At 40.9% G+C, this 12,778-nt stretch overlaps 2 protein-coding genes across 2 annotated transcripts in view; one reads left to right on the top strand and one right to left on the bottom strand.

Annotated features, from left to right (window-relative positions):
• Positions 1-1,936: 1,936 nt before the first annotated feature.
• PPIL1 (peptidylprolyl isomerase like 1) lies at positions 1,937-8,596 on the bottom strand. Its single transcript, XM_060231585.1, has 4 exons — positions 8,431-8,596; positions 7,151-7,305; positions 5,375-5,443; positions 1,937-2,332 (listed from the first exon to the last, which is right to left on the bottom strand). The coding sequence occupies exons 1-4, from the start codon at positions 8,484-8,486 to the stop codon at positions 2,112-2,114; spliced, it is 501 nt and encodes a 166-aa protein (XP_060087568.1). The 5' UTR covers positions 8,487-8,596; the 3' UTR covers positions 1,937-2,111.
• Positions 8,597-9,436: 840 nt separating this feature from the next.
• PSRC1 (proline and serine rich coiled-coil 1) overlaps positions 9,437-12,778 on the top strand; it is a 30,776-nt gene continuing 27,434 nt past the window's right edge. Inside the window, exons 1-3 of the mRNA XM_060231584.1 lie at positions 9,437-9,502; positions 10,721-10,778; positions 11,378-11,951. Coding sequence (XP_060087567.1) covers positions 9,484-9,502; positions 10,721-10,778; positions 11,378-11,951 — 651 coding nt within the window. The 5' untranslated portion in view covers positions 9,437-9,483. The remainder of the gene's footprint in view (positions 9,503-10,720; positions 10,779-11,377; positions 11,952-12,778) is intronic.

The following is a 12,778-nucleotide window of genomic DNA, read 5'->3' as shown; positions in this document are numbered from 1 at the left end:
CCAACATGGAAGCTGTTAAAAAGCCAAAGGACTACACTGGATTAATGAAGCTTGAGCAGCTGGGGTGGTGGTTGCAATGTTTACCAGGCTGTTTATATCCTTTTCTTCTGGTTCTAAATTAATATTACTGTCCTTGCTTAAGCAAATTTAACTTTAAATGCATTCTCCAATCCACCAGCTGGCTTGCCTTGGCAAAGTGATTTAAAGAGATAAATCCTTCTCCAAGCTGACCAACATGGCAGTGGGGGCTTCGAGAGCCACACAATATGTGTGAAAGAGCCACATCTGGCTTCTGAGCCACAGTATGGCCACCCCAGGTATAGTACATATAGTCCCTCAAAAAGTACTTGTAACCAAAACGTTCTAGTCTGTACTGAACAAGGATAAATGTGAAAGAGATTTGTAATGTGAATCTGAAGCAAATGTGGAAAGAGCAAGAATAGTAGAATATTGTTCGTATGCTACAATCTAGACAGCAAGAAGTGAGATTGCACTGACCCCCATGCTATAACCTGTATGTATAAGGTCTTCTTCACAAGTGTGTATGTATGCATGCTAAAAGGGATAAAGTGTGCACAAGCTCAGGACCCTGATCCCAATAACAAAGACAACATGTGTATATACTTGGCTCCTGCCCACACTATATCCAATATGAGTAGAAGAAAGTGCAGATTAGTAGAAGCACTCTTGGATGAATAGTGCCCACTCCCTCCAGCTTCTAGCTTGTGAACTTTCCTGGTGATATGAGACTCTTTAGCAATGGAAAAGCAGTACCACCAGAAACTTTCTGGGAAACCCACATCCAAGGAAACATGTTAGCAGTGTATTTCAAAACGAGCAAGGTGTACAGTTTTTCTGAGCTGCCAGCTAAGCTATTACCATTATATACATTCCTTAGAATTACCTTGAGCAAAGTCATGCCCTGACTGACTTAACACTGACCTAAACACTAACTTCAACAGACTCTGAAGGGAATAATTCTGTTTAGGACTGCACTGAGTGGCTTCATGCTGATTCCATTCACCAGTCCATATAAGGGGCAGCAGCTCTTATCTTTTGAGCTTGACTTTTTCCATAAGAAACTAAAACAATACATGTTCAGCATCAAAAGGTAACCTTATTTGCATTAGTTCAAGAATCCAAAATTCACAGAAGCTACTAAGAACCATTTAAAGACAGTCCACTATCACAAAACTAAGTGTACACATCACCCCTCTGTTCTTCCTAGACAGAGCAACTTTTTGCCAGAATTAGGTTAAAGGGAACTCAATTAAATTGCATTAATTAAGTTTGCCCATGAAAACACACAATGGAACAAGAATTGCTGACCTTCTGAAGTTAGTCATTTATCTTGAACAGACGTGCAGATGAGGGAAGGTGCCATTTTCTAGATTCGTATAATATTGTGAAGTGATTAAGTGCACTTTACAAAACTCCTTTTTTACATGCCATTAAAGGTACAAGTGTTATAATCTTGAAAGGCTGGACACCTCTGCCCTACAGGTGTCTATTTTTCTCTTGTGAACTCTGCACTAGCAATTCTTCTCTGAACCAAACAGCACTGTCTGGTTTCACAACATGAAGAAAGCTCTTGTGGCAATGCCCTAAAATTACCTGTACAAAAAGGCTATTCAAATATCCACAAACTAATTCTAATAAGGCAATTTGTTCTCCTTTGGAACTGCAGGACAGCATTTTAGTCTTGAGATCCATGCTGGCACAATATTGAGTTAATGTACAGTTCTAATGACTAGTCTACTTTCTTCAGGTGCATTGAGGGCTCTTTATCTGTATTCAGTATAGACCTCATATTGTACTTCAATTAGAACAAAGGTGATAGATTTAATTAAGTTTACAAAAACAATCCAATCACTGTTTAGTGGTACTTCCCTCTTCAAGTAAAATTTGTAATTTTCCTAAGAAATTCAGCTGCAGATTTTTTAAAAAAAAAAACATTTAATGATAAATTTTGAACAAGCATTTTAAAGTAGGATTATTTTCCATTTGAGTGTCTCTTTTGCCCAATGTCTCCTGGAACAACATGACAATCTTCTAAGAAACCAAACACAATTGAATGCAATTAAATTCAATTAGATTATCTTAATACTGGTCTAACCTGATGGATACATCTTCAGGATCTTTATGTCATCTACTGGTCGATCTTGTGCATTGGTTTCTACCATGCCCATTCTGTTAACTACCCCAATTCCTTGGCTAACACGACCAAAGATAGTGTGTTTCCCATCAAGCCACTGAGTCGGTGCTAATGTGATAAAGAACTGGCTGCCATTTGTATCTGGGCCTGCATTAGCCATAGCAAGGATTCCTGCACCTAAAGAAGAAAAAAAGTGTGTTACCAACTTCAACTCCCAAATTAATTATGACTAGAATACAAACAAACCAAATGGTCAGATCTTTCTGAATTTTTTTAATGCTCTACCAGCCCTTAAAAATGATCAGGACTCTTAGTGAGATCAATGGAACCCCACATAAGGACTGATCATAAATCCTAGTTAGCTTTCAAATTTATTATTTCCCTTCTCATAAAGAATTCAGAGAAGCATAAATGGATCTTCCCTCTACCGTTTTATCCTCACAATCCTGTGAGGGAAGGAGGATCGTGCAAACTTCATACTGGGAATTATTAGGAAAGGGACTGAGAATAATGTGGACAATGCTGTAATGTCCTGTAGAGCTCTGAAATACCTTCTTTTAGAATTATTTATTTATTTATTTATTTTATTCGATTTATATCCCGCCCTACCCCACCGAGGTGGGCTCAGGGCGGCTTACAACAGTAAAAGCTAACAGAGATCGGTTTAAATATGATTAAAATTATACAATAAAATACATAAAAACCTAAAAGTACATAAAACTCACATCGGTATACACTATGCTACATTTTCCTTAAATCAGTCCTTCAATTTCCAATATTCAGTAATCTGATGTTTGAGATTTAATATTCGGCATTCTGATCACAATTAATTATATGCCAACCGGAAGAGGGTTGTTTTACAGGCCCTGCGGAACTGTTCCAGGTTCCGCAGGGCCCTCACCTCCTCCGGGAGCTGATTCCACCAACAGGGAGCTGCAATCGAGAAGGCCCTGTCCCTGGTTGCTTTCAGACGGGCCTCCTTTGGCCCAGGGATTACAAGGAGGTTCTGAGACCCCGACCTCAGCACTCTCTGGGGAACATGTGGGGAGAGACGGTCCCTAAGGTAGGCAGGTCCCAGACCATAAAGGGCTTTAAAGGTCATAACCAGCACCTTGTACCGAACTCGGTATGTTATCGGCAGCCAGTGCAGTTCCCGAAGCCCCGGCTGAATGTGCTCCCATCTAGGGAGCCCTAACAGCAGCCGGGCAGCGGCATTCTGCACTAGCTGCAACTTCCGGGTTCGGCACAGGGGCAGCCCCATGTAGAGGGCATTGCAGTAGTCCAGCCTCGAGGTGACCGTTGCATGGATCACTGTTGCCAGGTCGCCGTCCTCCAGGAAAGGGGCCAGCTGCCTTGCCCGCCTAAGATGAAAGAATGCGGACTTGGCAGTGGCTGCTATCTGGGCCTCCATAGTTAGGGTAGGCTCCAGTAGCACCCCCAGGCTCCTAACCCTGTGCGCCGCTGACAGAGGCACACCGTCGAGGGCCGGTAAGGGAATCTCCCTCCCCGGACCACGGCGACCCAGGCAAAGGACCTCTGTCTTCGTCGGATTTAGCTTCAGCCCACTCAGCCTGAGCCATCTAGACACGGCCTGCAATGCCAGGTCCAGGTTTTCTGGGACACAGGCAGGCCGGCCGTCCATAAGTAGATAGAGCTGGGTGTCATCAGCGTACTGGTGGCAGCCCAGCCCATATCTCCGGACAATCTGGGTAAGAGGGCGCATATAGATGTTAAACAACATCGGGGATAGAACTGCTCCCTGAGGAACACCGCAATCCAACGGGTACCTCTGGGACAATTCACCCCCAATCGCCACTCTTTGTCCCCGACCTTTGAGGAAAGAGGTAAGCCATTGTAAAGCCAACCCCTGAATCCCCACGTCGGCGAGACGGCAAGTCAGCAACCGATGGTCGACCGTATCAAACGCTGCCGACAGGTCTAACAACATCAGTACTGCGGAGCCGCCTCGATCCAGAATAATGTGTACAATTTTTCTTAAAAAGCTAATTGCAGAGCTGGAAAAAACACAGAAGAAGGTAACCAAAATTATTAAAGGATTGGAGCCCTTTCCTACCTTTCTTACGTGGAAAGGCAGAAGAGTATGGGACTTTTCAGTTTAGAAAAAAAGATGGCTTATGGGGAGTGGACTAGATAGAACATAACAAAGTTATACACAGGGTGGAAAAAGTGGATAGAGGAAGCTTTTTCTCCCTCTCCTTTAATACTAGAATGTAGGTGAACACAATGAAGTTGATGGGCAATGGGTTCAGAACAGGCAAAAGGAAATACTTCTTTACACAATGAGTAATTATATTGCAGAATTAAATTTTCAGTGAATGTAGAGATAGCTATGAGCATTGATAGCTTTAGGAGAGGGTTACACAGATTCATGGAGGATAGATCCATCAATCGTTACTAACCATGATGACTAAAGGGAAACAGCATATACAGAAGCAGCAGACCTCAATACCACTGCTAGAAGGCAGCATCAAGGATAGACCTTGGACTCTGTACCTGTTTGTTACTTATTCAGGGCAACTGGTTGGCTGCTATGGGAAACAGAATGGCAGACAAGATATGTCACTGGTCTGATTCAGCACAGCTCTTCTTATACTTGATTTGGTTAAGCTGAGAATGACTGACCAAAGGACATCCAGTGAGCTTCATGAAAGAATGGGTCTCTTTAGTCCAATAGTATTACCACTGTGCCACACTGTCACTCACGTTATTTGGATACAATCCTCAATACACACATTCTTGAATGCCTAACTATTTATGCTTCTTGGAAAACCCATTTGGACAAAATCATGAAGTCTTGATTTTGGAGCTGCTATGAACGGAGTATTGTACAGGGACTGGGTTTATAGGAATTGAGCATACAAATTCAATTCTTGCTGGAGTGTTATGGAAACAGAACACAGTGATAACAGCAACTTAACTCACTTTTGCCTTTATATGAAAAAAACAAGCAGTAACTATATAGAAAAAATGTAAGGACTGATTTGATGTATTCAAAAAGAAAATCCAATTATACATGACTGCTTTGTGACAAAGCATATGCAAAGCAGCAAATTTATAAGCCAGGTTTAATTGACTTTTAATGATTCAGGTTATTTTCATAGCTTTCACATTAAACCTATTTTGCATCTATAAATCTGGAAACTCCTATCTTCAGTCAGTGATGCACTGGGTTTGGGAATGTACTAAAATATTACCAACCTGTAAATTTCAGTTCAGGATGGAGTTCATCTTCGAACTGCTTGCCAAAGATTGATGCTCCTCCTCTTCCTGCCATATTACAAGACCAGGAAACTAATTAACAAAGCCATAGCCAAGAGGCATATTCACTGTTCCTTATGATAATGCATTCCTAAAGCATTTAGGTTTATCACTTCCTTTTATTCTCATAAGAGAGAAAATGCTGATCATAAATAAATGCTTGCAGGAAAAGCGGGGATAGCCAGCAATCACTAGTTTTTGTTATTTTGCAGCAGACAGTAATTGGCTTCAACAGGAGTAATAAATATGCTACTCCTGCAACAGTGAGCACAACAGTTTCTTTCTGGATCTAATCCAAGTGCTAACTTTGATCTTTAAAGCCACCAGGGTCTACTGTCGGTTCCCTCTAGGGTGAACTGAACACAGCCTAACCCCAGGCCAGAATGTTTTCTGTGGCAGCTCCATCATTTTGTAATGTGCTGCTAAATGATATGAAAGCTGTTCCTTCTTTTCAGTGATTCAGGAAAAAGTGACAGGTGAACTTTTTAAAGGGTATTTGATTGAGTGTTGGTTTTATATTTGGTCATATTAGTAACAGATGATGTTTAGAATTATTTATTTTTTATTTCACGTATACTTCAGCTTTCTGCCAACATCAACCCAAAGTAGCTTACTTCCTTCTCCTCTCCTTTATTTTATCCTCACAACAACCCTAGAGGGTAAGTTAGGCTTAGAAAATGTGACTGGCCCAGGGTCATTCAGCAAGCTTCCATGGCAGAGTAGGGATTTAAACAGGAGTCACCCAGATCCTGCTCCAACACTCTAAACCAGGGCTTGAATTCAGCAGGAGCTCATAGGAGCGCAGCTCCTGAACCTCCAGCCAGGGTCTGCATTCAATGGAGAGTTCTCTCCCTGCTGCACACAGATCCCGAGGCATATGCAAATGAGATATGCTACTGAGCTCCTGCACTTTTTTTCCTACAAAATGATCCCTGCTCTAAACATGACACCATGGCCCCTTTCATACAGTCTTTGTAATCTGTTTTGGTAGCCGGTTGCTAATAGATTTTTTGTGTGATTTCAGACAATCATTTTAGCAACTGGCTGCTAACTGATGTTATCTATTGTTTCATACAAAGCCACCTCCCTCCATCTGGTTAGCAAAGCATGGCTGAGCAGTTTTTGAGGTAAACTACTTTTTTCCATTTTCACCTCTTCTTTGTGTTTCCGAACTGCTGTAGCATGCTTTTTAAAATGTCTGCAGCACTTCCACTAGTGCTGTACCACACTTTTTTCTCCATCTCTTTTCTCACACAACCTTCCTCAGATTTTTTTTAAAAAGTTGAGTGCTATAGTGCTAGACTGGAGGTGTTAGTGGCAGAAAAGGGCAAGGAAAAAAGCATGCTGCTGTTTGAAATGGCCAGATTGCTTCAGAGATGGCTCATTAACTAAATAATAAGCGCTGTATGAAACCTCTGTCCCTGTATTACTTTTCTCAGAACTGGGCCAACAACAGATAACATCCAGTTTAGAATGGTAATATGAAAGGGGCCCACACTAATTGCCACTATATATGGAATTTTGTTATTGGAAATGGTTTCCAGTTTTTAAGGAAAATTATATAAAATATATTGAATAAATGCATAACTGAAAACTGTCATGCAGGATTTTTTTTGTGCATGACCTTTTTGCTTCTTTACAACACCTTTGCCATCCATGGTAGTTTTCATCAACACTCAACTCATCCCAAAGCACCTGTCTAAAATGCATTCTTACCAGTTCCTGTTGGATCACCACCTTGAATCATGAAGTCTTTGATTATTCTATGAAATTTTGTGCCATTATAATAACCACGTCGGGACAATTCTGCAAAATTCTTACAAGTCTTGGGTGCATGCTTCCAGTACAGCTCCATAACAATGATGCCCATACTGCAAAACACACAGAGAAGGAGTCCAAGAATATTTGTAGCATCACATTGATTCTACAAGTCATATTATGATGGCTTCTGCATCAATTATTTGTCCCAAGGTCAATGCTTTTCGGAATCAATCCCCCCTCCTCCTCACAACATTGTGGTGCATTCACTTACATCTGGAAGTTTCTGTACCTTCCCTTGCAGAGGTATATGGAAAACAGCATATCTTTGCAACTGAAGGAACTTGAGCTTTTTTCTTTTTTAATGAAAGCTGGGAATTTAGAGAACCTACAGTTATAATGGTATACTAGTATAATATAGCCTATTGCCATTTTAAAAAAATACAGCAAAAACCAAGGTGGCCCAGGGGAGAGTGACTGGGGCAAGGAAACTGCAAAGAAACCTGCAACCCCTGCATAATGGCTGCTTGTATTAGTGATAAACCTTTCCAGAAAAGAATTCAGAATTATTCCTTGACCACAAGTCTACTAGCTATGTGGTAGCCCAGATCACAGACCAAATAACATACTTCAGGGTTTTTTTGCAGAAAAAGCCCAGCATTAACTCATTTGCATATTAGGCCACACCCCCTGATGCCACCATTGCTTTTTTGGCAGAAAAAGCCCAGCAGGAACTCAATTGCATGTTAGGCCACACCCTCTGACACCAAGCCAGCCGGAACTGCGTTCCTGTTCAAAAATAGCCCTGACATACTTACATCCAGGCAATAATTTATATGTTAATGAGTAGAAACTAAGTTAATGGATGAGATTTCTTACTTAAAGCAACCAGCTTTAACACATATTATAAACAAGTCATAACACAAATTATTCATGGCAAAACAGGCTAGGCTTAGCCATTTTTTACCCAGTAGGACCCTTGCTTCTTTCTTAATGTAGTTTTATAATGGTAAGCCTACACCTGTTGAATACTTGCTGTATATCAAGTACAAGCAGATGACAATCCTAATCTCCGTAGTCTTTGCGACGAAGCCATAGCATCCGTGAATGGAGTGATCGGTCCCAGTCAGAAAGGGAAAACCAATGTTCACGAGAACCTCCTGGCGAGAAAGTTTAACCCAATCCAGGAAAAGAATGAGAACTTTCTGAGAAAAGTTAAAGTCACTTCCCCCACTTACGTGGTCTCCATAGAGACAGTGGGCGGCTGCCAAGTATCAGGAGGTACCGCAGCCATTCTTCACGCTACCGGAAATACCTTCCCGCAGGGGGACCCAATCACATGAAGCACATTTCCGGAACAACTGCCGATTACCGTTGCTGACTGAGAAAAACAGGGAAGGGGGCGTAGTCTAACGGCATTTCGGCGGGCTTCGGGCCAATCAAACATAACAATGCTGTAATAGTATTGTGACGTAGGCAGGGGGGAAATTCAAATGTACTCGGGTCTTTGCTTGGCTCTTGCAAAAACTTCGTGGTGAGAGCAAGTGGGAGAATGTATTCCGACGGGAAACGGTGGCATGTTGCATGTGGATTACATGAAAGCATGAACTGGGATGTGGTGCTGGGTTGGTGGGCTGGTAAGCGGAGCTGCCGCTTAAAGGATCTGTGGGGACTGAATCGTTTTTCACGCACGTACAGGATCTCGCATGTCTGGATTCCCATCCAGTTACCCCCTCAGCAGCTGGGTCTTTATAAGATCTAAGCAGTCACCTTTTTCTTTTTTGGTCATTTTCCATAAAATATGGATTGTATTTCTCACTCATGAACCTATTGCCAAATAATTTCATATGAATATATGAATCTTTCTTCAGCAGAATCATTAAAAAACATCTACTGAAATCTCAGACTGCTCAGACTGGCATTGGCTCTCCAATGGGTGATAGTTGTCCTCTCTTCCCCTTTCAGTGGATAGTATGTTGAGAAAATTCTCTCACAAGAAGTCATTTTATAATCCCTCTAATGTGCCACATCTAGTCATCTCTTTAAGATTAAGTGCAGCCTCCAGATGAGAAAAAATGCTCAGATCCATAGATTGTCTTACTTAAATGTTTTTCTGAATATTTTAGCTCTCTGATGTCTCCATTGCAATACAGTAACCTGATGCACACATTACTCTGAATGTTGGTGTGCTCTAAATTTTATACAGTGGTTTTATAGTGCCTCCTGTTTTAATTTACAGTCCCTTGTTTTCACATTCATTTACTGGTTTGCTTAGATAGTTCCTGGAAAACATGGAGTTGCTAACTGAAGGTGAGCTCTGATATTCCCATTTTGTTTTGTTTGTTTTTGTGTGTGTGTGTACATGTTGCTTTGGATAGAACAAATATGCTTGGTCTGGCAAAACTGTTAACACACTTTCATCTTGAAACCTCTGCCCTTCATAGCTGGGTTCATTGATTTTGTTTTCCAGGTCCAGAGTAAGAAATCTCTTTTATTCTGTGAACTTAGACAGATAATGAGAGGGAGGGTAGGAAAGGTTGCAGTCAGTGCTTAATTCTCATCATTATTTATTTGATTAGATTTATCCCGCATCCCGGCCAGGCTGGGCTCTGGGCAATGTACATCAGATAAAAATACATAAAATAAAACAATACATAGTTTAGTACAATAAAACAATAGCAATAAGAATTCTGACCTCTGATGGTGGTTGGCTAATTATACTCATACTTATCAGAATGTCAGTGTGTGTGTGGGGAGGGGCACTGGCGCTTTCTAACACACCCAGGGAAATGCTGGTCACCACTTTGCGGTCAGGAAGCAATTTTCTCCAGGCCAGTTTAGCCAGGGATCCTGGTGGGTATTAGTGTTTTTTTGTTTTATTGCTGTTTTGCCATCTTCTGGGCACGGAGTAGGAGTCGCTGGGTGTGCTAGGGGAGGTAGTTGTGAATTTCCTTCCTGTATTGTGGAGGGGTTGGACTAGATGACCCTGGTACCTTCTGACTCTGATTCTAAGAGGGTTTTTTTTTTAATGTATGGAGATGCTGGATGCAACTGTTAAGATTTTTCAAGACTCAGATACAATTTTGATGATACGCACTAACTATGCAGCCATTAGTTAGGCCTGACAGAGTACACAAATTTTACTAACCTTGCAGGCTCAGGCTTTTAATTATACAAAGGTGGATCCATTAGTGTCTATCAACTATTCACAAAATGCATTAACATTAATGGCAACTGAATCAGGGTGATACCTGACTTTAATACTTTGCTTCAGTGTGATTTTTGTGCATGTGAGCTGGTGTCTTTAACTTTCATGAATTTTAATAAGCGTTATGAGACCTAAGTTCTATTGCAAGCCAGGAACTGACTTTTACTGGTAGAATACCCACCAGTATGATGGGGACAGATGTTGTGCCCTTCCTTGTATGACCAATTAGTGTTTGTGACACTCATCATTGAACTGATGGAACAGTTATATAGCAATAGTCAATGAACTCTTGTAATGGTTATGCTTATTTATTCCTCCAGATATAAAATTTATTACTGACGAGACATTAGATTTTGGATTGTCTTCTCCTTCAGACGGGTAAGGATGATGGGTCTGTAGCACTGCAGCCAATGAATGTGTCAGCTCGCAATGATCACTTGATCTGTAAATAGCCAAAATGTAGATAGACAAGATTTTCCAAAACCACAGCTCCATAATGAAGTTTCTCAAATTGGAATTCAATATAAAATCTTTTAGAGTAGGGAGCTGATGCTTTAAGAAAGATCAATGGGTCCATCTGCCTCTTACAAAAGCAAAGACCTCTGTACCTTCAGAGCATTGAGCCAGCAACACTCCCCTTTGCAGAGTGCTACAGGAAAAATATTAAGTCATCATCACGGCACAAGTGCTTTGTGAATGGGGACTGGTTCTCAAATTCTCTGTCAGTTTTGTAAGTTGTGTTGTTGTATACAGTGTCCTTCATATATGTTTAAGAAAGTTTTAAAACCACAAACTATTAGTTTGAATTTCTAGCATTTGGAAAGTTAGAAACCTTATTCAATTTATATTTGAAAACATTGGTTCTATTGCATGACAGAAATCCTGATATCTTGCTTTACAGCCAGTGCACACTCCATTACATGATGTTGCTATACTTTGCTGAACCTATTTTTTATTTATTCTATATGCTGCTATAGACTAGAAGAGGGGGACTTTGTCATTTGCCCCAGTGAGCCCAGTGAAAGGAACTTGGCACAAACCATTGACATGGACGCCTTGTTGGGAGAGAGTGGAAGCAAGGCCAGAGAGTGGTGGAGCCCCCTGAGTCCTGAGAAGCTGGAGGAGGTCAGGAAGGAAGCCAATATGCTGGCTGCACAGATGGAGAAATGTAGACTTCTGCAGAAGAACACCAGCTCTGACATGAGGCCTGAGAAGGTTCCAGGATTTGAACCTTTTTCTCCAATCAGATTTTTATATGCAGAGAATGAGGGGAACAAGGACTCCAGACGGAAGACTTTCAATGTGAATAACAGTCCTCTGATGGCACTGCTGCCAACAGTGGGACCTGAAACTCACTTGACTCGAGATTCTCCCAGAGTTCGGTTTCCAAAGGGGCAAAGTCCTACATCTCTTATTGCAAACACCCCTGTTTCCAAGAAACTTCAAAATAAAACTAACATCTGTAGTGCTGACAGTCAGCTCTTTAAAAAATCCAGGCCCATCAAGTCTCCCAGTGTCTCATCAGCCATGATGCCTCACAGTGATAAGAAGGTATGGTGGCAGGACTGGTATCTGCATAGCTTGCAGTCTGAACACAAAGTCTGGGCTAAGGAAATCTTGGGCTTTGATCCTGGTTTCCTCCTGACCTTGCTTGTGTCAGTTACTTTAGCTGTAATTCTTTTTCTCTAACTGCATGTGCCTAGGGTGTTCATTTAGCTCATGATGCTGCCTTCTGAATCTGATGGTAATATAGGAAGCCATAGATTGTATCTTCAGCTGTTCTCCTGCTCTAACTTTTTGTATCTGAGGCCAAGTGAATCAAAATTCTTTCTTTAGAGGGGTCCCTGCTCTAGAAAGAGCTACCACCATCTTTGCTAAAGTTGTGGTTAAAACAATTTTATTGGTAACATATGGTAATAAATCTATTTCTTACATCTTTAAAAACTTCTTTTATCTACCCCGTATATTACTTTCTACCCACCCCTCCCCTCGTTACTTGACCCCCGCCGGTGTTATTTACTTAAAATGCAAATATTTAAAGGTACCCTTAACTATTAAAACAAAAAATTATATTTTTATTCTTTTTTTAAAAAAACTTAATCATTATCAAAAATTGTCCAATGTCCTTTTATTTTCCACTTTTTTTCTACATATCTTCTAAACTTTTTCCACTCCGTCTTAAAAACTTCTAAATTATAGTCTCTTAATATTCTTGTTAATTTGTCCATTTCACTCCATGTCATAACTTTTATAATCCAATCCCATTTCTCTGGTATTTTTTCTTGCTTCCACAACTGCGCATATAATGTCCTAGCAGCTGAAAGCAAGTACCAAATTACAGCTCTATCTTCTTTTGGAAATTTTTCCATTTGTAATCC

Source organism: Heteronotia binoei, chromosome 2 (assembly GCF_032191835.1).
Source record: "Heteronotia binoei isolate CCM8104 ecotype False Entrance Well chromosome 2, APGP_CSIRO_Hbin_v1, whole genome shotgun sequence".
NCBI lineage: Eukaryota > Metazoa > Chordata > Lepidosauria > Squamata > Gekkonidae > Heteronotia > Heteronotia binoei.
This window is presented reverse-complemented; position numbering and strand designations above follow the sequence as displayed.